General features: G+C 41.1%; 2 protein-coding genes across 2 annotated transcripts in view; both read left to right on the top strand.

Moving 5' to 3' along the window:
• adam19a (ADAM metallopeptidase domain 19a) overlaps positions 1 to 22,101 on the top strand; it is a 42,675-nt gene extending 20,574 nt beyond the window's left edge. The window contains exons 4-23 of the mRNA XM_086058281.1: positions 4,640 to 4,721; positions 6,312 to 6,388; positions 8,039 to 8,225; positions 9,227 to 9,292; positions 10,200 to 10,271; positions 10,332 to 10,498; positions 10,748 to 10,832; positions 12,188 to 12,330; positions 12,427 to 12,604; positions 14,233 to 14,322; positions 14,589 to 14,784; positions 15,971 to 16,079; positions 16,965 to 17,169; positions 18,715 to 18,792; positions 19,213 to 19,321; positions 19,423 to 19,564; positions 19,686 to 19,779; positions 20,315 to 20,530; positions 20,639 to 20,817; positions 21,230 to 22,101. Coding sequence (XP_085914407.1) covers positions 4,640 to 4,721; positions 6,312 to 6,388; positions 8,039 to 8,225; positions 9,227 to 9,292; positions 10,200 to 10,271; positions 10,332 to 10,498; positions 10,748 to 10,832; positions 12,188 to 12,330; positions 12,427 to 12,604; positions 14,233 to 14,322; positions 14,589 to 14,784; positions 15,971 to 16,079; positions 16,965 to 17,169; positions 18,715 to 18,792; positions 19,213 to 19,321; positions 19,423 to 19,564; positions 19,686 to 19,779; positions 20,315 to 20,530; positions 20,639 to 20,817; positions 21,230 to 21,275 — 2,521 coding nt within the window. The 3' untranslated portion in view covers positions 21,276 to 22,101. The remainder of the gene's footprint in view (positions 1 to 4,639; positions 4,722 to 6,311; positions 6,389 to 8,038; positions 8,226 to 9,226; positions 9,293 to 10,199; positions 10,272 to 10,331; positions 10,499 to 10,747; positions 10,833 to 12,187; positions 12,331 to 12,426; positions 12,605 to 14,232; positions 14,323 to 14,588; positions 14,785 to 15,970; positions 16,080 to 16,964; positions 17,170 to 18,714; positions 18,793 to 19,212; positions 19,322 to 19,422; positions 19,565 to 19,685; positions 19,780 to 20,314; positions 20,531 to 20,638; positions 20,818 to 21,229) is intronic.
• Positions 22,102 to 22,599: 498 nt separating this feature from the next.
• rwdd4 (RWD domain containing 4) lies at positions 22,600 to 24,835 on the top strand. Its single transcript, XM_086058286.1, has 7 exons — positions 22,600 to 22,785; positions 22,889 to 22,969; positions 23,658 to 23,767; positions 23,835 to 23,985; positions 24,062 to 24,170; positions 24,242 to 24,390; positions 24,475 to 24,835. Exons 1-7 carry the CDS (start codon positions 22,762 to 22,764, stop codon positions 24,505 to 24,507), a joined length of 657 nt encoding a protein of 218 aa, XP_085914412.1. The 5' UTR covers positions 22,600 to 22,761; the 3' UTR covers positions 24,508 to 24,835.
• Positions 24,836 to 24,841: the final 6 nt, after the last annotated feature.

Below are 24,841 nucleotides of genomic sequence, written 5' to 3'. Positions count from 1 at the left end.
AAAAGTTGCCGTTCATTGAAGAAGGCACGGCCGCTTCACACAAGAGCTGATCATCGTTAGTCAGTGTTAGTAGTGCACAAGTTTGGACATGGGAATGTGGGTTTCAAACAGATGGGGGTGATGGGGGGGGGGGGGGGGGTATTAGTGGCAAAGCATGCTTGCTTCAAGCTGTTTATCGTCACTTCCAGGTAAAGTTGAGGATTAACAAAACGACATTAGTGTTGACATGAACATAACATAACATATATATATATATGTATATATATATATATATATATATTAGGGGTGTTAGAAAAAATCAATTCGGCAATATATCGCAATATTCCAGCGCACAATTCTCGAATCGATTCAATATGCGGCCGAATCGATTTTTAAACATCAAATTTTTATGGGAATATTCAACAAAACGTCTTACTTAGGGTTAGGATTTACACATTAAGCATAGAAGCATGTTATATTAATGGAACATTAAGCCTTAATATTTTATTTCAGTGCTGTTCAAACATGAAACAGACTGCAACCTGAACTTTCAGATAAATAAATACATTTCCATTCAAATCTGACAGTGTACATGTACAAGTTTACTGATTAGTATTTTCTAAATTTGAGTTTAAACAAAAAAAAAATCGCGATCATTCATTTACAGATTCATATCGGGATTAATCGAATCAAATCGTGACCTATGAATCGTGATGCGAATCGAACTGACAGGTACTAGGCAATTCACAGCCCTAATATATATATATATATATATATTATGTCATTATGTCATAAACAATGAATGGATCTGTCAACCCTTATCTCCTAAATGTAGTGTAAAAAATAGACTTTACGACTAACACGTAATGCAAAACACTGTAAACGGAGCAAATGGACTTCACAATCAATGTAGTGGTTGGTTGGCCACACATTTTTTTTTTTGAAATTCAATACCATGAGACTGGTACGACAATAAAAGTGTGCCGTCGGAGTTGTTGCATGCCTCCCGGACATTCCGGAGAAGGCTGGATCAGCGACCACACACATGTCGTGGAATGTTTGAATAGCGAGTGTGTGAGTCACAGTCTGGTATTTGCGTAATCGGAGAGAGCTGGTCTCCGGGTCCAAACGGCACAAAAGGACGAGAGGGTGACGAATAATGTCGAACGTATCTCGCTTTTCTTCAATCCCCTTCCTTATCGTGGAAATGACTGCAACCCCCAACCAACCATTTCGACCCGAATATGTTGGATTATCATTATTATTATTTTTTGCCTACAGTCTTCTATCAAGACCATCAGAAGAAAGTCAAAGCTCTTCTTTTTCCCCAACAGGGAAATGCGTCCTAGATAATGTGCTGACTTAAGCCTAACGCGTTGACACCCAACATGACCAGGTGGGAATTTGGACTCCCGCGAGAATCGAGATAGCGTCATGGAATGGCATCAGTCTGTTTTAGCAGCCCACTTTTCCCCATTGATTTCTTTTTCAAACCCAAGGAAATTATTTGTTTGAACTCAGCGTCAGCCGCTCTGTGTTTCCACTTTGTGATTTCAAATCAAATACATGCTTTGTTCTTCTTATCGGAGTCTATTCCGGCTCTGGGTGACATGGCTGTGATGATGACTGGCAGCTCCAAGTCAACAGCGGTGCAGGGAAAAAAAAAGAAGAAAAATGCTGATGAGTTTTCGGCTTGCAGGATGTCGGTCCTCTCGGGAGGGGCGGATAATACCCGACCGTACCTTGACGTGCACGTTTATTAGTACCGTTACCAAACTCGTGATTCAAATCAACTTTCTTGATCAAAATGAATGGAAGTGATCAGTGATAGGACATCGTAATTTCCTAGAAATGTTATCGAATTTATCATTTGGAAATGTGAACAGATTTGTAGAAATTCAGTGATACATATTTATATGTATTTGTTTCCTAATTATTGTGAGAAATCCTTAACATGATCAGTGCTTTCAAATGAATGAATATCATTATTTTTAAAAAATAACTAGAGCTGCAACTAACGATTACTTAAATAATCAATTATTTTGTACGGAAGAGGATTAGGGCCAGTGAAGAGAGAGGGAAAAAAAGTTTGGCAGGATTCTCACTTTATTCTTAGAATTCTCACTTTAAAGTCAAAATTCTGACTTTATTCTCAGAAAAAAGAAAAGAAAAAAGTTTGGCAGGATTCTGACTTTATTCTCAAAATTCTCACTTTAAAGTCAGAATTCTGAGAATGAAGTCAGAATCCTGCCAAACTTTTTTTCCTCTCTCTTCACTGGCCCTAATCCTCTTCCGTAAATTTTAAGAAAAACGTGTTTTAATTTTCATCCCTTCATTCAATAACAGGACTTTTTTTTTTTTTTTACTTGCCAGTGTAGAAAATGCACAAGCATAAATTAATTATGATTCAGTTTCAGGTTTGGTTTGTAGCATCGGTAAATCGGCAGCAATGTCAATCACTGTTTTCCAAAATAAAAGCAGATAATTGCAGATGCCTTATTTTCGAAAAAAATAAAAAACACAGACAAAATATAGGCAGCCCGCTTTCATTGAAGACTATAGAAATCGGAGATTTACTGTCGAGAGGCTGAAATTCCAAATTAAACAAGGTCTCTAAACGATCAGTTGATTAGCCAAATGTTTATCCATTCGTTTTAGAATCAAGTGCTTGTCGATCAATCAATTAATCATTATATCTCTGTTAATAACATTGTTAAATGAGAAATGTATTGTTGTTTTTTTCAAAAGTTTCATCGATCTCGATTTTGGCCTCATTGTCTTGGATTTTATTTCCTACCAAACGAGTTAAGATAGGCAAGTGACGTTAAATAAGATGATTGCATATTAACAAAAACGTGAATTGCAAAATGTGTCATTCTTTGATGTTCGGTTTTACAGTAAACTTTAGTGTGAGTTGAAAAACTCTTTGGGGACCCTAAAGTCAAGATATCACTGTACTTGAAAAGACTTGCATGAAGTGGCGGAGAGCAAGTCGTGCGCGGCAGCAGGATTCCGTTGAAGACTGAGAACAGGTGCTGCGGTCGAACCCTCGCGTTTCCTGCCAAGTTCAGGAAGTGGCCGACTTGATGCCGCGCGTCTCCTTCGTGGTCTCGCTTAAAGAGCAGGTGGGCCTCATCGCTCACAATGTGACCTTCTGAAAGCGATCGGTCGAGACGGGCCGCGAGCGGTGCGCCGTCCTGCAGGGGTCTGCTTGCCATCTTTCATTTCGCAACGCCCCCCCCCCCCCCCCCACTCCTTTTTAAGTTTCCAATATCTGGCCACAGCAAATGGCACCTCGCTCACTTTCTCACTTCTCCAGAGGCATTTAAAGTGATAAAAACTGCACACAGCAAGAGACGTGTTTTTTTTATTTATTTATTTTTTTTTCTCCCACGAATGACTTATTTAAGCTCTCAAAGTGTTTGTCTGGGAGCTTCTTTTTTTTTTTTTTGCGTTTCTTCCCTTCACTTGGCGGATGCTTTTGCATGCAAATCCGCTCCCATGGTCGGAATGCAAGTGTGCACAAGACCAATAATGTGCCTTGAATCGGCAATTGTGAACGAATGCTTGGGGACAAAACATGTCAGGGAAAAGCCTACTAGAACAACTGAAATTGAGTGTGCGCACTTGCGCAACCAGTTGTTTGAGTTCTACAAGTTGTAGGTCATATTATTGGTGGAAGACGTTTTAGTCTCTTTTCACATAGCACAAAAAAAACTGCCATTTGAGGAGGGGTGTGTAGACTTTTTTTTATATCCGCTGTATTAAAAAAAAATAAAAAAATGTTAGGCCAATTTTGGTATTTGGCACCTTAAACTTCCAATAACCTTTTCTTTTTTTTCTTTTTCTTTTTTACAATAGAGAGACAGACAGTTGTTGTTTTTTAATGCTTTTTTGGCATTTAAACATTTTATGTTGTAATGTGTTAATGTGAAAAACAATGTTTCTTTTTTGTGTATAATCATTTTTTTGTCTTCCATAAAGCAGCAATTGTGTGTTTGATTGTCTGCAGTGTGTAATTGCTATCTTTCGAGGGAGCACAAATGCTCGGTCTGTTTTTCCAGATGTCTCCTGGAGAAGCAGGGAATACTATGCAATCACATTAACTATAGCCAAGCCATTGATTTCTATTCTTTTTTTTTTTTTACCACAGAACATAGATGATTTTTTTTTCAATGTCATGCTACAACGCACAACAAAAAGTAACAATTTAATGTTGCCCATGGAAAGAAAACATGCTATTTTTTTCCTTCTGGCTCCACACCGAAATTTTACTGCGCTTTATTTGACCCTCTTCAGCCCATTTTATTTCTGACTTTAATCAAAGCCACAGTAGGTGTCGATTTTAGAATGGACTCATGCTAATGCGTCCGAGCCTTTGGTGGTGATGGATGTGTTTTCTCCGTAACGACTGCTGGCAAAAACTGTCAGTAAAGCGGAGCGACTTGCTATATTTAATATTCAGCATGTGACAAGCGATCACAAACTGGCTGCCAGTTGATTCCAGCGGGCACGGTCCGAGACAACACAGTGTTTCAGTCCATCCTTGCAAGTCACCAACATGTGATGTTCGCAGCATTTGCAAAGCGTCTCTATCTGACTATCGTAGTTAAAGTAAGGCCTGTGTTTTGATTGTAATGGATTTCTTCTTCTCTTTTAGTGAACTTTTGGGTCCGTACTTCACCGAGACCTACTACACAGGTGATGGGCAGCCGGTGACCGTGACTAGTAGGAATTACACTGTAAGTGTAATGAATGCTAACTTGCTAAGCTAACTGCTTTGCTATATGGCGTGGTACGGAAGCGTGGAACTACCAATGTGGAGTCAACATTTTTGACCGATACTGACACAGACGTACGTATTAAACAACAAAGCAGTTGTAGGCTAAATGCTACAAACGTAGCATATTTTCCCATAATGCTATGGTATGAGTGAAAAAAGCACTTTTTTTGTCCCACATGATACCAAAACTTGCGAAAATAACAAAGTTTATTCATAACTTTTTAATCATTTTTATTATGTCTGCAGTGCATAAATTAGACTTGCCATTTTTTCGCATAATCTCTAGCACTTGAGAGAATATATTAACCCACAAGAACATTTGAATGTATTTAAATTCTCTCTGTAACTAATCCTGGCCTCCACGGCGGCAAATAAGCTACACTTATAAAAAGCATCGTTCACTAGAGGCGGACAAGAAATAGCCTATAAGCATGCAACAGATGAAGCCAATGCTAGTTGCTAAGCTAATGTGTAGCCAAACACCAGACAAAGGGCTTTAGTGTACAGTAAGACTTTTCACAGAAGCCTGCCTGGAACCACCTTAAAGCGGAGAGCAATCCAAAAAATGACAGAGTGATGTTCTGCTTACATGGCAGAAGATTTCATATTCTCCACTTTCCCTTCAACACTAAACTGATTTGGGCGAGACACTCATTCGATTAGGACTTGTGAGGTTTGTCTTTCCAAAAGCAATTACAGCGTAAGGTAATTTCATAAATGCAGCAGCATCCAAATGCACCGGCGGTAAAATGTCACAGCCCCCTTATAGATAGCTGCTTTTTTTTTCTTTTTCTTTTTTTTTACATCCACGGTCCTGAATAGGACTGGAAGATTTTGAAGAATAATCCATTTTGCGATTTTTCTCCTCCATGTGATTGTGATTTGGGTTTTATAGGTTAGGTTTACGTTTAAAAACTGACACAAAAACAATTCAGCAGATTTCAATTTAATTAATTGTTCATCCCTCGTAATGAAATATGCGAGGCTGCAAAAATGCATCTCCATTTGGACACCACACCACACATGAGAGCCCCTGCATTCAACTCACACCCTGGTAGTAGTTAATTGCTGGATGTTGGGTGGGAGGTGCCCCCCCCCCCCCCACTTCCCCTCACTGACAATTAATTTGTATGTCCGCTATAACCGAGCTGGAATGAAAGAGCTCATTTCACGCTCTGATGAACTGACAATTTGGGATGGTTTAAAAAAACAAAAAACATCCAACCTGCTTGCATAATTTAAACCTGGTGGCGATAAAGTCTCCTTTTAACATTAGCAGCTGGTAATAAGGCCAAAATGGCTGCTTTTGACATCGTGAGATACTGTGATTCTTTTATACTTAAACAAGGATTCCCAGCAGCCCTCTTTGCTTTGACTTTGATGTCACTTGTAACTCAAATGGAGAATTCCAATAGCGTAGCACGCTAACTTAACAAGCACTTTCATGATAATTAAACATATGGTGATACTGATCAACGTACGTTGCTAATTCCGTGTCGTTTGTCAAGCCATGTATTCACGAAATGGTTTTGTTTGCGTTTTCTTCTAGGATCACTGTTTCTATCACGGCAGCGTAAGAGGACATCCGAATTCCTGGGTGGCCATCAGCACGTGCTCAGGTGTCAGGTGTGGACAACATCCAAACACTCTTGGCTTTTTTTTTTTTAAGACATTTACTGCACAGCCACCGCTAGCTCTTTAGGGTCTCGTACAGTTTCACCTTTGTTAATATTTCAACAAGGAAAAGAGATGTGATTCATGTCCCGACTGATGTGCATGCAAATTGGCTTGTGTTCCCGGCACAGGTACAGTCTGTGTGATTATTCCCACTTTTGCAGAAGATCCTCATTAATCCTGACAGACATTCGTCCTTGACTCATTTGATCCTCTTAACCAAGTACTTCTCAAACTTTTTACTCGCGCCCGACCGATTCGTCGGCTAAGACAAAGACATTTGACACCCCCCCACAAAAATCAGCAAATTTTTACAGATTTTTCTCTGTTGTGAACACATATTGTAAAACTGTCACAAAATGCTCACATCTCAAGCGTTAAGGGATCAAAAAATAATCTACTTTATTCATTTTATATTCTATGAATTAATTGGCTGATTAATTGGTTATCAGAATTTTATTATGCCAAATATCTGATTCTGAATCGGTCTTGAAAAATACATCATGGGTCAACACTAGTTTTTACACCAATAACCACCTAACTATCAATAGCTGCTTTTCCACCAACAAGCCCAGGATCTTTGAGTTCTGGGTAAAGGAAGTTCTTGGTTGTTAAAGTTCCGCAGGGAATTTATCATTTGTGTTTCCACAGCGTCTTAGAGTTCTCGGTAATTCATTCAAATGAGTTTGATGACGTATGAGTTTCATGAGCACAGCCGATGTAAAAACAACCCCCCGAATGACTAAATAAAGAAATAAATGACTAAAAGTGCAAATAAAAACGGATGAAAAAAATTATTTTCAAAAAATAAATATAAATGGAAATAAAATAAATAAAAAAACATATGCATAAATAAATAAATAAAAAACCAGATTCAAAAAATTAATGTCAAAATAAATACAAAAATAAATATACAAATAAATATACAAATAGAATTAAATATCGATCAATAGATAAAAAACACTCTGCTCTCACATTTATTTCATGCTGCAGATGCTCTGCCAGGACGAAATATTATTTATTGATTGATATTTAATTCTATTTATATATGTATTTTTGTATTTATTTCGACATTTATTTTTATTTTTATTTTCTGAATCTCATTTTTTTTACTTGTATTTATTTATTTATGCATATATGTATTTTTTTATATTTATTTATTTTTATTTAATTTTTGAAAAAAAAAATTTGTATCCGTTTTTATTTTCACTTTTAGTCATTTATTTATTTATTTAGTCATTTATTTTTTAATTTTGGCAGTTTTGGTCCTCCATAAGTGCAGCCCCGTCCCCTCAAAGTTCCAGCTTGGCTCAGCAAGACCCTGCTGCTGAGATAGTACTCGGATGTCCCCTGGGGAATTTAATTCCCCCGTAAATTTATGTTGGTGGCAAAACGCGCAAACTGAATTTCGCCAAGGTAAATTGAAAAGTTCTCCAAAAGTTCCGGCGGTGGAAAAAACCCTTTTGTTAGCCCGTCTATGGCGTTTCACATTATGTTAGCATTAAGCTAGCGGTCAAATTAGGGTTGATACCGAACATAGTTTGTCTGTCCTCAAGTTCAACCAAATGAAGTTGAACACGCTTGTCATTACCTTTGACCCAGGGGCCTGATATCTTTGGATTTTAACAACACTTACTACCTGGAGCCAATGGTCAGCGCGGGTCCTCCCCACCGCCATTCCTTGCTGCCCGCCGAACAACTGGAATTTAAAGGCGGAGACTGCGGCCAAGGCCATCACGTTGCATTCTCCAACCACATCTCTGACTTCCTCAGACCACATCATTTAAGGGTGAGTGCAAAAAGCAAAACAAAAATGGATCCAGGCATAGTCATTAGGTTATCACTTTTCCTTTGAGTACATTTTCTTAGATGGATGCGGACGTCTTTTCTTAGCTGGATGTAAACCGTCTTGAATAGCTCTCAGGGTGGTGCTTCCAACTATTTGATGTGTCTTCACAAAGGAAGATTAATTGAATGTAGCTTGCTTAGCTCCACTTCTCCTCGGTATCCTTCGCCATCATTTGTCTTGAATGCTTTGTGTATTTTCTTTCTAATTTATTCCCCCATATTTATATCATCAATCACTTTAAAGGGTTCACATCATTAGCTGAAGCGCTCTTAGCGCTCCACTGGGGCACCATCCATTTCTTTATCTTCCTTATTCCCCTGGCTCTCCATTTTCCCGGCGCCGGCTACCCATTAACCATCCTGGTTTGGAGTGCAAAACTGACGCCACCTTGGCTTTTGTTTGCTTCTTTCCAAATCAAAAGAAACAGCGAACCATGTACGCAATCATGAAACCATGTTACATTTAAAAAAAACGGTATTCAAAAGTCGCTTTTTCCCTCTCAGTATTGCAATTTAATACACAATATTTTTTTCAAACAAACACAAGCAAATGTAGGCTTTTAATCACGAAACAATGATATGTAATCGTGGACTGCACCTCTTAAGCAATTAATTGATGACACTATATAAATAAATAAAAACAAAATAAAGCCTATGGGCTGAAATTAAGCTTCTTTTTTTTTTAATTGCCGCCTTTGCGATTTGAAAATTGCATTCTGCTGCATTGCAATGTCGATTTGAATGCAATTAATTGTTTAGCCCTAACATAAGGTTATCACACATTCAACAACGGAGGTTATTTATTTTCATCCCAGTAGCTTAGTTTATGACTTGTGACCTGAAACTGAAAATCGACAAGTGCCGTCCAAAGATTTCAAGTCTATTTCACGCGAGTGAATAACGTGTGCATTCGTCATCTTCCTATCCCCCTTTTAATTCCAGGTGAAAAGAAACACGTGGGGCACCACTAAGTACATGGAGCTCTACATTGTGGCTGACAACACGCTGGTAAGCTACGCCGCCATCCATCGTCTCAACCAGGAGCTAATGGCGCGCTTATTTGCACTACTCACAACAAGTTTGGGATATTCAGCTTCCAATTAGGGCTGAAGGATTTTGAAAAATAATTTTATTGCGATTTTGTTTTTAATATGTGATTATCTTTTCAAGGTCCTCTTCTCCCTTTTTTTTTTTTAACAAACACAAGCAATACATTAATCTGAAAATGTGACTCCTGTCTTCATAAACGTCACTTTAACTCATTTGCTCCCAAAAACGTATAAATGTGTTCTATTTTAAAGATTTTAAGTGTCCCAAAGACATATTTATATGTTTTATTTTTTTATGCTAAAGCATACAGAAGGCTTTGATGCAGCCTCTCAGATTCACAGAACAGTTGAAGCAATGGTAGTTATTACACAAACGGCCAGTAGGTGGCAGCAGAGCAAAAGCGATCAACCAGGGCCATGTTGGAAAAAAAGCTCATTTACTCACAATTCTAAACAGATTTGTGAATAATGCGGAAACTTAGCTACATTCTAATGCTAATTGCTGCAAAACGGAAACAGATAGAAATATACTTTTCTTTCTGATGAAAGAAGAGACTCTAATCTTCGCTTCCATATTTTATAGCAATACAACACAATATTCTGTGGGCCTTGCAAAATCACTCCAAATCCAGTAATACAGCCGGGAGCAAAGGGGATTGCTTCAGTGAAAATGGCTGGGAGCGAATGAGTTAAAAATCTCCGCCTGTTTCACGAAGACTTTTCCTGCAAAAGTGCAGTCCCAGCCCCGTATAATTACAATGACGGCCACGGGTGAAAGCAGGACTGATTGGGTTCCATTGTTCTACATCTAAACTGTTTGACCTCATTATTGCCGCTGATGCTCGGCTGTCTTTCCTTTACTGCAGTTTAAACGACAGAATAGAGACTATGAGAAAATCAAGACGAGGATCATGGAAATTGCCAATTACGTGGACAAGGTAAGCCGCACTTGCGTCGAGGAATTTACCACACGATCGACGGGAACTCTTCGGCTTCAGTTCTACAGGGCTCTGAACATCCGCGTGCCTCTTATTGGTCTGGAGGTCTGGACCGAGCGGGACCAATGCATTGTTACAGAGGAACCCAACGCCACACTCTGGTCTTTCCTCCAGTGGAGACAGAAGTTGAAATCCCGCAAGAAGCACGACAACGCGCAACTGCTCACGTGAGTTGTCAGTCAGTGGAGCGGGGGCCTAAGGTATATTATTTGAGTCGCTGTTTAGTTTCTTCAAAGTTCTGTGAACTTAGCATAAAAGTTGAGCCCAACACTTGAGTTTGAGAAGGTGGATGGAGGTTGTCTGAGTGTCCTCTTCCTCCTGGCGTCAGCGATCGATGTGCATCCACTGTGAAGTCACTAAATCAACAGGGAGGAGGAGGCGGTTGAGTGATGTTTACGTGCGTGCCTCTCTCGCAGCGGCGTGATCTTCAAGGGGACAACGATAGGGATGGCACCGCTGGAGGGCATGTGCAGTCTGGAGAACTCCGGAGGGATCAATGTGGTATGTGGCAATGCCTTTTCTCCTCCTTCTGCCTCACTGATCAACATGAAAGCTGTTTACATGACCAACTGATGCTTGGGTCAATTTGATCTTTTTTTTTTCTTCTTTTAGTACAAAGGTTTTGTGCAAAAAGTAATTGGGTTGTTTTGTACGAAAGAAGAAAAATACAAACGGTTTTGTATCCCCTTTTTGAGTCATCATTTGATTATTTTTGGACATCAAGTTTTGTACAATCATGTTTTATTTTTGTTACTTTTGTACAAAACATTTTTTTTTTTTTAGGTTAGGTCAAAGCAACTCCCAAAAAAGTATTGATTTTGTTGTCAAAAAACAACAACAACCACCAAATGACACAAGTCGCGGTCGGTCCCCTTTTACCCCATAATTTGATAATATTGTATAACACTTTTTTTTGGGGTTATTTTTGTACCAAACAATACATTTTTGAGTTGTTTAATTACATTGTTGTCCAAAAAAACAAATAAAGAAACAAACAAAAACGAAAAGTCGAGTCAAATTTACCCAAGTAGCAGTCGGTCCCTTTTTTCCCTCATTATTGGGTTATTTTTGTACAACACAATCCAATTTTGGGAGTTCTTTTTGAACACAACAATAATAAAATGTTTTATTGTTTTTTCTTTTTTTGACCACAAAAAAATACGTTGGAGTCAAGAAAATGTTATTGTCAAATTGACCCAAGTAGCGGTCGATCCCTTTTTAACCCATAATTGGGTTCTTTTTGTACAGCACAATACAATTTTTTGTGCAAAATAATCCAATTTTGGGGGGTCATTTTTATGCAAAACAATACATCTTTAAAATAAAAAGTGAGGTCAAGACAACCCAAACATTTTATGTTGTGTGAAAAAAGACAAAAGTCAGGTCAAATTGACCTAAGTAGTGGTTGGTCAGGTTATTTTATTTTTACCCACAATTGGGTTATTTTTGTACAACACAATCCAATTTAGGAGTTTATTTTTTATGTGCAGGAATACAAAAAGTTGGATCAAACAACCCCCCAAAAAAGTTTTTAGTTGAGTGGTCAAAAGAAAAAAGTCAAATTGACCCAAGTAGCATTGGGTCCCTTTTTGACCAATAACTGGGTTGTTTTTGTACAAAACAGTCCAATTTGGGGGGTTATTTTTGTACAAAGCAATCTATTTTGGGGGGCAATTTTTTGTGTTGTGAAAAACAGAACATTTTTTAGGGTTGTTTTGTGCCAAAACACCAACAACAACAAATTGACCCAAATAGCAGTCGGTCCCCTGCACGGGTTTAAAAAAATAGACCATTGTTTTACTCTGTTCCATAATTGGGCTATTTTTGCCCTACCTGTGTTTATTGGGACCGCCCAGGACCACTCTGAGCTCTCCATCGGCGCCGCGGCCACCATGGCCCACGAGATCGGCCACAACTTCGGGATGAGTCACGATCACGACGGCTGCTGCGTGGAGGCCACGGCCGACCAGGGAGGCTGCGTCATGGCCGCCGCCACCGGGTGAGGCCCCGCCTTCCGTCACCCCCCCCCTCGCGGTGAAAGTCTGGGCCACTCGCTTGCCCTCCCTGTGATCGACCGTCCGTGACTTCCTCCCAGGCATCCGTTTCCGAGGGTGTTCAGCCAGTGCAGCAAGCGTGACCTTGACAGCTACTTCCAGAAGGGAGGCGGCATGTGTCTCTACAACATGCCCAACATGAAGGACCTCGTGGGGGGGAAACGGTGCGGCAACGGCTTCGTGGAAGATGGAGAGGAGTGCGACTGTGGCGAACCGGATGTGAGCAATGTCGCCTTTTCTTCTTTTAGTTCGGCCCTTCAGTGATTGATTAACAAGGTGCGTCAACGGGCTTTATTTATTTATTTATTTTTGCCACGAGGGATTGTCCAACGTTTCCTCAAACGTGGACAAAATATTTGCTGTGTAATGTGAAAGCGGCGGAGCAAATTGGTGGCTGTGAGGTACTGATGCTTAAAGTAAAAAAAAAGTACAGTACAAAAGTAAAATGTTTTTACTATCAGTTAGATACAATACCAATTTTGATGACTTGGCACATTGCTTTATGCAATGATAATTCAATCATTGGTTATTTGTCAAGCGACTGTCAGAGCACACAAGCGCATGTTGTTGTTGTTGTCATCGCTCATAATCCCGTCTTCGTTCTGTCACGCCAGGATAATTTGCCCTGCTCCCCCGTGCTTGAATCGACTCTCACATTTGTTTGGAGGAGCAGAGCGGCGGGCTCTACAGAGGGCGCCATGGCAACAGCGGATGCAGTGTGTGTGCGTGTGTGTGTCGAGCGTGCAGCGTGACACAACAGCAGCAACGTGTCGCAACTCTGCGTTTTTATTTTTATACTCGCCGCCCTACCCCTCGCTCCTCGCCAACATTTTGTCAACTTTTAATCGTTTTGCCGCAGAATTGACACCGTAAAGCGTCTCCAGTTGAACCCTTACGGAGTTTATTTGCCATTGCCACCACTTAAAGCTTATCTCTGTCATGTCTACAGTCAGCAGAGGGAGCTTCCACTTCTTAACCCGCAATTTCTCCTTTCATAAATATGTTCTATGCGCCCTCAATAGTCTAAACATTGTGTACCCGTTTTTATCCATCTGATGGCGGCGGCCATTTTGCCACCTGCTGTCAACTGAAAATGACATCATAGTTGCTCCGGTAACGACCAATCACGGCTCACCTCTTTTCTGACTTTGGTCCCGTGGCATTCGCTAGCTGAGCCGTGATTGGTCGTTACCGGAGCCCTGAGCAACTGCGATGTCATTTTCAGTCGACAGCAGGTGGCAAAATGGCCGCCCGCTGAGATGGATGAAAACAGGTGGATTTTGCTGCTTTATTCATATCCCATGGAGGGGAAAACAATTTTTTTAATGGGAGGGCCTATTATCGCTTAACTCTCATTATTTTTGAACACATTTTTTGACAAGTATAAGTAAACAATACCTGTCAAGTGAGACATGGTCTATATGTAATGTTGCTTATCTATGGATGGTCATGTGGTCTGAGATTGTTTCCCCCCCCCCCCCCCCCACGGGTGGAAAAGGTATTTTCAATCTTAAATAAATTACTTTTACTGACAAGAATGGGCTTCCAAAGCAGAGGATACTTCTTAAAATCAAAATTGCCTAATTAATTTGCTCCGTTGGAGTGCAGTAAGCCATTAAACAGCTTTCAGAAACACAAAAATGCTCCCTTGTGGTAAAAACAGGATGTTATTGAGAAGAGCGGAAGTCAGAAATGACCAAATCAGACAAAAATCCACCCTGAGAACGTTTTATTCCATTTGAAATAAATACACTAAAACAGTTTTTTTTTAAGGGGGGGGGGGCACAAATGTCCAGCATATAGCCCACGGAGTTAAGAAATAACAGCTGACTCTTGTTTGCTTGCAGGAATGTACCAATGACTGTTGCAATGCCAACAATTGCACCCTGAAGCAAGGGGCTCAATGTGCCCACGGAGTGTGTTGCCAAGGTTGTAAGGTAGTGCAAGCACACACACACGCGCGCGCGCGCACACACACGCACACACATCCTCAAACGGCATCTCATCTCTGCTCTCATCGCTTCCTTCAAATGCGTATATTCTGATATCGCAAAGACAAGCTCAGTCAACTTTTCACCTGACACGAGTGACAAAATGAGGAAGTTTTCTCTCTCTCTCGGCGACGAGGCCTTAAAATAAAAATCGGATTTCTGATACGAGCAATTCAAAAGTCCACAAGAAATCTTTCTGCTTCTCATGCCAGTTGAAACAAGCCGGTAGCATGTGCCGGGGCCCGGCCGGGGCCTGCGACCTCCCCGAGTACTGCACGGGCGCGTCGCCTTACTGTCCCGCCAACGTCTACCTGCTGGACGGCTCCTCGTGCCAGTACGGACGGGCCTACTGCTACAACGGCATGTGTCTGACCCACGAGCAGCAGTGCTTGCAGCTGTGGGGCTCCGGTAAGGGCAACTCGGCCACACAAACTCACGGGGAGCTTTTTCAGTTCAGTTATCAAGTGTATGCGGATTGGTTTTCAGAAAGGAGTAGCTGTGGATTTTGTGCAGATTGGGTTACGTTTGCCCAACAGATTGGGTTGAAGATTGAATTTGAGCAGGGTGAAGCTGGTTGCCATTTTGGACAGTTTTGTTGTCTACTAAAGTAGAAGTGCATTTCATTTAACATTTTTAGGAAATGCTGGTAAATGATTTTGGGGGTTTTAAACAAAATGACCCAATTTTTAGGGGGCTGTTTTAAACAAAATGAGCCAATTTTTTGAATGTTTTTAAATTGGGTCGTTTCTTGCCAACAGCCCAATTTTTTTAGGATGTTTTTAAAAAATGACCCAATTTTTGGGGTTGTTATGCACGATACGACTTCGTTTTTGGGGGGTGTTTTAAATAAAATTAGCCAATTTCTTGAACTTTTTAAAATTGAAATTGGTGCCAAACAACCCAATTTTGGGGGGATATTTTTTAAAAATAACCCAATTTTTGGGGTGGTTTTGCACAAAACGACCCAATTTTTAATTAAACAAAATGACCCCATTTTTTTATGGGTTGTTTTAACCAAAATGACAAAAAATTTTGGGTTGTTATAGCAAAATGGCAAAAAAAATTGTTCAAAGCAACAAATTGGGTCAAATTAAACCAAGTAGCGGATTGACCCAAATCGGGTTATTTTTTGAGTGTTGGATCAAAATCTTGACTCAACGTGCTGGGTCAACTCCTCAACTCAGTTTAATATAAGTAGTATAAGTAACCCATTCCCTTTTGGACCCAGCACTGGGTTATTTATTTCACACAATTTGGGTTACTTTTAACCAAAGTTGGGTGAAATTGATAGTTTTAAGAGTGTTCCAAATCCCTGTCTAAATAGGAATCTGTGTGGGCGGTTACAGCTAACTTTCGCCAAGAAAATCACGGGGAGTCTTCCAGCACATTTTTCCCCGCAATTAAATCATCTACAAACTAGTATCAGATTTTGAAATGATTTTAAACTGTTTTGGCGCCATAGTTTTTGGTATATTTGCAAATTAAAGTATTAGTAGAGGCAATTTGCGGGCGGGGCTGTTTTTCTACTGTTTGCATAATAGTTGGGAATTACTGTACAAACAGTCCAAAATATGGGACGCGCTGTGTTTTCCAGGTGCCCGTCCGGCCCACGATGCCTGTTTTGAAGATGTCAACGCAGCAGGGAACGCTTTCGGGAACTGCGGGAAAGATGAGCGCGGAAACTATGTCAAGTGCGCCAAAAGGTGATCGCGATACCGTCAGCGAATTAGTGGATCAGACGTGCACATAATCCTTTCCAATGTTAAGGATAAACAAATCGGCCAATTTATGTACAGCAATTATCTGATTCTTTTATGTTTTGTGTCCAAAAATTGCACAGCTGAGTGCACACACTGGAGATGATTTGTGGGCACATGTGTTCTCCCCCTCCAACATCTGTTTTTTTTTTTTCTTGGGGGGGGTGGACCGTTTCCATGGCGCGCTGCTCCGGCTAATTAATGGATCCAAATGAGCAATTTAGTTATGTTAATGAACCTGCGGATTAAGGAAGTTGATTGCTGCGCTGCCCACAATGATTATGTGGCCCCACAGGAATCATTAGACGTTGTTGCGGTCGCGGCGAGGCTGATTAGAGGATATGTAAATGCGATATCTCCCCTGTTACAATCTGACTAATCTTTGCATTAGTCACTGCAACAACTCTGCTTCATCGTCCTGTAATTGTCATCCTTTTTTTTTTCTTCCCCAAATGGCGTGTGTGTGAGTTTGTGTACTTGCCTGTTTTAATTTGCATATCAATGAGAAAGAAGTTTAAAATAATTTAGAGTACGTGGAAAATGGCCTAGTTGATCCTTTTTTTTGTGTGTCTAGTGGAGGATCATAATAGTTTATTCATTTTAGCATTTTTTTATTTCAGTTAGTTTTAATACATTTTTAGAGCAGGTTTTATTTATTCGAAAATGCTTTGTGCTAATTTCGATTTTATTAGTTTTATTTGTAGTTTTAAAAAAATGGAGTATTTGTCAAGTGCAAGATTTTTTTTTTAAATCACTTCACTAACGATTTTTTTTTCAATTTTAGCTCATTTCTTTGTTTGTTTTCATGAACTGTAATAACCTTTCGTCCAGTGACGCCAAATGCGGCAAGATCCAGTGCCACAGCGCCGCCAAGAAGCCCAAAGGCACCAACGCCGTGTCCATCGACACCACCATCAAGACGGGAGGCATCGAGGTCAAGTGCCGCGGCACCTACGTCTACAGCACCCAGGACGGCCAGGGCGACCTGCCCGACCCCGGCTTGGTCATGACGGGCACCAAGTGTGGCGAGGGCAAGGTGAAGTACCGCTCACTTAACGTCCACTTCCACACTCTTGGTGGAATCGCTCTGTCTTGTTTTGTTTCTGTTTTTTTCTGAGACCTTTCAGAGACCAAGAGGAAGCTTCGACTATTGCCTGCCAGACAGTCTATTAAATTGGCCTCTCAAGACTAGATTTATTTACAGTATATCTTCTTTTTTTTTGGTACGCCGTTAGAAAGTGCATATATTGTCATGCAGCAAACATTCCCAACCAAACCTAGCAGGGGGCACAATAATTGGATTGTTTTGCATGAGCTGTTTAAAAATAATACATATAAATAATTTATTTAAAAAAAACCTCAAAAATACGAAAAAAAAAAAAAAATATCAGTGTGTATAAAAGTCAACCAAAGGATCTGAGAGCAAAATATTAATGGTGCCCTGGGCAATTTTTTTTACCATCTCAATAGCTACTGTGAAATTCAAAATAAAACAGCAAGCAGTAGTCCGCCCTTTCATCCATTCTGCCTCTCATCTAAATTTTTATTTGCTTAGACTGTCGTGCCGCTTCTTTTTAATGTGATCAATCATTATTATGCCACTGGATTATGGAGGGGGGGAGGGCTTGAATAAGTTTGGATGTTTGTTTGCTCTGTCTGTGAATGAGAGAGAGAGATAGAGGGAGAAAGAGGGAGTGAGAGAGAGAAAGTGAGAGAGCGTGAGCGTTTGAGAGAGTGTGCGAGAGAGAGAGATACTGAGAGTTTGAGAGAGAGGTGTGTTAGAGTTCCAAGAGAATATGTGTGAGAGGCTTAGTGAGAGTGAAAAAAGAGTGAGTGAGTGAGCGAGAGAGCGTGAGCGTTTGAGAGAGTTTCACGAGAGAGAGAGATTCAGAGACAGTGAGAGAGAGGTGTGTGAGACTTCCCAAGAGAATATGTGCGAGAGGCTTAGTGAGAGTAAAAAAGAGTGAGTGAGTGAGCGAGAGAGCATGAGCGTTTGAGAGAGTGTGCGAGAGAGAGATTCTGAGAGTTTGAGAGAGAGGTGTGTTAGAGTTCCAAGAGAATGTGTGAGAGGCTTAGTGAGAGTGAAAAAAGAGTGAGTGAGCTTGCGAGAGAGCGTGAGCGTTTGAGAGAGTGTGCGAGAGAAAGAGATTCAGAGACAGCGAGAGAGAGGTGCGTGAGACTTCCCAAGAGAATATGTGCGAGAGGCTTAGTGAGAGTGAAAAAAGAGTGAGTGAGTGAGCGAGAGAGCATGAGCGTTTGAGAGAGTGTGCGATAGAGAGAAATTCTGAGAGTTTGAGAGAGAGGTGTGTTAGAGTTCCAAGAGAATATGTGTGAGAGTGAAAAAAGAGTGAGTGAGCGAGCGAGAGAGCGCGAGCGAGAGAGCGTGAGCGTTTGAGAGAGTGTGCGAGAGAGAGAGATTCAGAGACTGCGAGAGAGAGGTGCGTGAGACTTCCCAAGAGAATATGTGCGAGAGGCTTAGTGAGAGTGAAAGAAGAGTGAGTGAGTACCTGTTTGTGTGTGCGTGCGTGTGATCTTACCCAGCGTGTGAGTCCAACCCAACTTGCTCGTGTCATCTTTGCAGGTGTGCCGGGACCGGCGATGTCAGAACGGATCCTTCAGCGAGCTGGAGTCTTGCATCTCACGCTGCCAAGGCAACGGGGTGAGGGCACAAAAGCCGGCCGTCACGCTGCGCGCACCTGTCGTAAAATGGCAGGAATAAGACAAGAGCAAAAATCAACAATGTGTGTGAGGATTTATTGGAGCAGCAGAAGCAAGCCCGAGGCAGATAAGGAGACATGCAAGATTCATGAGTCCATAAACCTCTTGGCGGGTCAGCTGGCTTTTGGCTGATAATGGAAGCAGCAGCTGGAATTGTCCGTCAGGGCCGCCATCGCAATCCAGCGCCGCCTTATTATCAAGTCATCCCATATCGGACGCGGCCGAGATCGCGCGTGTGTGTTTACGTGTTGTAAAATTCATGAGCGCATCATCCTGCCACCGAGGCTCACGGGGGCCGTTTATATACGCCGGCGAGCTGGTTCTTTTTCCCGCCTTGACTGGGTTTGACCTTTTACCGTAGGTGTGCAACAGCAACGGCAACTGCCACTGTCATCGAGGGTGGGCGCCCCCTTTCTGCGAGAAGCCGGGACTCGGAGGCAGCGTGGACAGCGGCCCTGTGCAGTATGATAGTGAGTACGCGCACGCACGCACGCACGCACGCATGCGGGCACTGTGAGAAGACAAAAAGTTTTGGGAGCTGACGAGCACTTTTCGAACGCCGTGCGTGCAGGTCAGGTGGGCTTGGTGGCGGGGCTTTTGTTCGCCTTCCTGGTGCTCCTGCCCAGCGTGCTGCTGCTCTTCTACTGCTACCGGATCAAGACCTCCTACTACCACAAGTGGCTCGTGCAGAGAGAGAAGAACAAGAGCAACAAGTAGCGAATCGATTCTCAAAGTCGTCATTTCTTTTTGTGGTCAAGTCAGAACGGCTTTGAAAGACCGCTTAGGTTACCTGCCAGTGGTTGTGATGCTTGTATGTTGCCCTCTTGTGGTCAGGACGAAAATGGAGAAAGCCAAGAACAGCCACCTGAATCCTGCCTTTCACCTGAAGGTTGTCGGACCAATCAGCAAAGCCAGCAGCCACAAGGGGGTGAGTTCTGGGGGTCCTTTCAATTAATCTCATAAAAAATAATAATAATAATAATAAAAAAAAAAATAATAATAATATATATATATATATGTTTTTATTTTTACAGTATTTATAATTTTTTCTCCTCTATAAAACAATAATATTGTTATTGTAATTTTTTATATATTTATTTATTTGTTATTATTATTACACATTTTTTTAAATCATGTTTTTATTTTTTGTTTTTATGTTATTTTATTTTTATTTATGCATATATTTATACATAAAAAAATTACAATAATTATATTGTTCTTGTACATTTTTTTTAAAAATATTTATTCATTTATTATTATTATTATTTAAAAAAAATTATCATGTTTTTATTTTTATTTTATTTATATATATTTTTTTACCTATAGCAAAAACATTTAAAAAAATTATATATATATATATTTTTTTTTGTTTTTGTCCTCTACTAGGAACATTTTTTTAAATCATGTTTTTATTTTTTTATATTTAATATTTGATTTGTATTTATTTGTTTTTTGCCCTCTAGCTTTCTGCCACCAGCAAAGAGGTTCTTCCTCTCCGACCAGACCCGACGGCAGGCGGCACCCAGCCGGTCAATATTGTGCGGCCCCTGCGTCCCGCCCCGTTGACTCGGGATGCCAAGGGGCCCCGTCCCCCACTCCCGGCGGCCCCCCGCAAATCCCCGCAGCGACTGAGCCCGCCCAAGAAGCCCCTGCCCCTCAACCCGACGCGATCGCCATTGGTGAGGCTGTCACTTGATTTTGTTCAAGTCCCACAAAAAAATATTAACTAACTATAATATGATGATGGCCACATGTAAACCTCACTTTTTTCTTCTTCTTTTTTTCAGCCCAGACCGTCTCCCTTGCCCCCGCAGAGGCCCCTTCCCCTCAGTCCCTCCAGGGGAGGCTCCCCAGTGAGGGTGCTCACCTCAAAACCCTCGCCGAGCCTGCTGGTCATGATGCCACCAGCAGGAGGACTCCAACCTGCGGGCAGAGTGTCAGGCAAGCCCCTTCACAGAGCTCTCAGGTGGGGATTTTGCTCCTTTTCACCTACATGTACAGTCAACGTGTTTTTTTTTTGCTTTTTTTTATATTGCTGTAAATATTCTGTAGTGTTGATAATAAACCTTGATTAAAATGAAGTGCAAAGTTAATATGTATATAAAACCACCTCAACATAACAACTGGCTATGGAACGTCATACCTTAGGCATTACTGCCATCTAGGGGTATTCACTATTAGCTTTAAAAAATATCTAAAATAAATTGAGGAAATTTAATGAGATATCTTTATTATTATTCATCACATTTTATGTAAATGACCTATATGTGGATATGAAAGCACACCTTTTAAACACATTAACATATTGAAAATGTATTCAGAGCATATTGGAATAGCTGATTGAAGTGATTCTTGTTATCTTTGTTCTCTCCCCCTAGACCAGTCCCAGGTGCCAAACCCAACGCGGCCTCACCTTCATCGTGAAGGCGGCCTTCCTCTTCTCCCTCCAAGCCTTTTTTTGCACTAAAGTAACATTGCTATGTTGGTAGACCACCGGGCGGTCCCGGCACACCGCGGGGGGAGGACGACGTTTCAATGAAACCGACGGGTCGGCGCGCTGGAAATCTTCGCCACATTTGACGCAGTTTTGCACTGAGGCCTCGCAGACTGAGACGAAAGCGGCACCGCATTTTTGCCAAAATCGGTTCTTTTAATGTCATTTTTTTAAACATTTGTGTACGAAAACTGTCATCCTGTTTACAATTTGTCTCGGATTTGTGTTCTGTGCCAAAGAGGTCTTTTCCATGCGTTGGGGAGGGGGTGTCCAGAATTGCTTGAAAATCGTTACCACAAGTCCACTCCTGAATGGAAAGCCGTTTGAGCATTTATTGACGACAAAGTGCACGCTAGTACACGGACCTTAAGTTTGATATCAAAGATACGGAATAAATGCTCAAATGAATCATGAACGTCTATAGCCAGCTGCACACCGACCAACAAATACCACTTTATCATTGTGAAAACATAATTGAGGGAAGAAGATATACTACCAAATATTGTTTTTGGTAGTTCGGGGTCACCAACTGGAATTTGTTTGCAGTTCTGTCTAATTCACTCACCTGGTGTGCTGCTGGTTCACAGTGCGTAACTCCGGAGACACAGAAGAAGAAGAAGAGCTTCACGTGCTTCTTTTTTAACACTGTTTACATGTTGACCGAGTACTTGATGGAACACCTCCATCCCCTTTGTTCCTCCACATACTCACATTGATTTGAATGTCTTTTGCTTTGTTTGTTTCACCACTTTTGTAAAGTTGCATAAAATATTTTTTACAAAGCGTTTGTTACTTTCTTTGTGCTCTTTTGCAGAACATGTGACTTTGGACAATCCGTATTCTAATTTTCTCTTATTGGTCATTGGTTAATTTCTAAGCATGTCATAACACTGATCATATTTGGCCAATCGGTCTAGGTTTGCTTCATAATGGTGTCATAAATTTGATTCTGGCTCTCTTGAGTTAATAATGGTGTCAATATGTTATGGTCCATCCATCTCAATTTCAAGTCCAAAAACAAAACAACAAATCGTCAAAAACGCTGATAAACGTTCATTATGTTTTCCATGAAAAAGGTAGAGGGGTAGAAAAACAACCCACCCCAACTCCCCAAAATGTTTTAATATAAAAAGTTTTCATCCGCGGTTGACAAACCGCGAGTATGGTAGAGTCGATATCGTTTCTTTTCTTACTCCCTCTGTCCACAAGGTAGCGGTAAATGCGTCTTGACGTTGGGGGTTTGACAACGAGCAAGAGGATTGATCTTTGCGCATGCGCGAAAGTGTCACGGTAGTACTGTTAGTATGTTACCGCTCAAGTTGTAAACTATCACTTTTTGCTGACAGCCATGGCTTCTTTATCGTGAACGTGTAGCTCAGCAGAGAGAGCACGCCACGGTCAAACGAAAACGAAACCATGACAGCGAATGAGGATCAAGAGGTAGGGCGTGAATGGACAGTTACGTGGCGAGCGTCAAAATGCTAACTGGCTAATAGTAGCATGTTAAAACTAGCATTGCAGTCAGTAATGTGCTTGTTTTTAGATGGAGTTGGAGGCTCTTCGCTCTATCTACGAGGGTGACGAGTGTTTTAAAGAGCTTAGTCCAGTTTCATTTCAATTAAGGGTGAGTATTGCTTGTTCTTTTGGTTGGAGTAGAATTCAAAAAGAAGGTCTTGTTGCTTTTTTTTTTAATGCAATACATCAACAAAAAGGAAACCTGGAGAACCCTCATTATTGCGATTTACTGTTTTAAAGAGCTTAGTCCAGTTTCATTTCAATTAAGGGTGAGTATTGCTTGTTCTTTTGGTTGGAGTAGAATTCAAAAAGAAGGTCTTGTTGCTTTTTTTTTTAATGCAATACATCAACAAAAAGGAAACCTGGAGAACCCTCATTATTGCGATTTACTATGTGATTATTGTATTTTGTACTTTCCCATATATATTTTTTTTAAACAAACCCAAATCTGGATTATAATCACAGATTCATTAGACATATACAGTCGGATATGAACTAATCTATATTAAAGACAGTTGTGATGAAAACGGTGATTTGGAAACCTTTTGTGGAAGCCGTCTTCACAGCTGCGGGCGATGTGGGTGTTAAACCCTTTCTCCAGAATAAAAGTGCTGCTGTTGAAAAACCCACATCCTTCGCAGGTGGGACAAAAACTGGGTTGAAACATTTCTGTGGGAAAAGTGTTGGTGTTTCGACAACCCCATCTTCATTGTTATGAAGGAATAAAAAAATATGTTATTGTATTCATTATATGTCGGTCGGATGCTAATTATAATTTATAACCAATACATCGACAGATAGGAGACCTGGAGGACTCCAAAGCATTCATCTTGGACATCACGTGGCCGGAGACGTACCCCGAGACTGCTCCTCAAATCTCCCTGGATGGGTTTTTTAACAATCGAATGTAAGTTACCCAGTGAGCCGTGTGCTTCAAAATTGACAAATAAAATAAATTGCTCCGCCAACGTCAGCGCTTCCGAAACCAAGCAGCTCATCCTGTCTAAGATGAAGGAACAAGTGGAGGCCAATCTGGGCGACGCCATGACGTACACTTTGTTCGAGTGGGCCAAGGAGAACCAAGAAGCACTGATGGAGAACCACAGACCCATGGTCACCGCCGTGGTTGGTTTAAAATTCGTTGTCGAGAGTCGTGAGCGTATGCCATGGCCACTGACCGCTTCCTTCCCGTCGCCGTCAGACTTTAACGTCCAGCGGTGAGGCGATACCGAATGTTACAGTAGCCAAAAAGAAAGAGCGGAAGGAGCAGCTCACTAAAGCGCAGAAGAGGAGGATCATCAATCGAACAGGTGGGGGGCACTGGAATCTGACCATGAGCCATATTGTTTTTTTCATGTGAACTGCTTGATTGGGCTTTCAGATAACAAAGGGGAACTGCCAAGAGGTTGGAACTGGATTGACGTCATCAAAGTACGTACACTTTGTGGTCCTCTACATGACTTAAAGCATAGAACACAATTAAGTTGTTTGTTTTTTTTCCCCCCTATCGTTACAACGAACATCCAGCATGTAAGTAAACGCATCATAATCCATTTTTGAACAAGTCACTTTTGTTGCGTCCTAATGGCTTTTATTCTACTTTTTGTGTTTTAGCTGAGTAAAACGGGAGGCAAAGATGACGATTAGGCACCCGAGCTGCCGCGTCGCTGCCATTTTGCATTCGAGCGGGGGGGACGTCTTTGCGCTCGCCGTGGCCGCCCGCTACCTCCACAACAAGTGGAGTCCAGGGCCACCCATCAATCAGCGCAATGTGTTTCGTAAAGGTTACTTGAATGCCTCAGTTATGAAGGTACCACCTCTCACTGCCTGGAACCTTGAATGAAGCATTGGCCTAGCAAACTTGCTGGCAAATAATTCCATCAAAATTGACTTCTTTATTTTGTCATTTGTTTGACCTGAACTGTTTTTTTTTGTTTTTTTTTAGTCTATTCAAATAAAACCCGATTTGGAGTGACCTCTT

Source organism: Leptonotus elevatus, chromosome 17, assembly GCF_054856555.1.
Source record: "Leptonotus elevatus isolate MCC_2025b chromosome 17, RoL_Lele_1.0, whole genome shotgun sequence".
Taxonomy (NCBI): Eukaryota; Metazoa; Chordata; class Actinopteri; order Syngnathiformes; family Syngnathidae; genus Leptonotus; species Leptonotus elevatus.
This window is presented reverse-complemented; position numbering and strand designations above follow the sequence as displayed.

What these genes read in the sequence shown, in the direction of transcription:
- rwdd4 (XM_086058286.1), top strand. Translation starts at nt 22,762, where the DNA reads ATGACAGCGAATGAGGATCAAGAG. An exon ending in GAGGATCATCAATCGAACAG is followed by an intron (nt 24,171 to 24,241) that starts GTGGGGGGCACT and finishes TTGGGCTTTCAG; the next exon opens with ATAACAAAGGGGAACTGCCA. An exon ending in TTACAACGAACATCCAGCAT is followed by an intron (nt 24,391 to 24,474) that starts GTAAGTAAACGC and finishes TTTGTGTTTTAG; the next exon opens with CTGAGTAAAACGGGAGGCAA.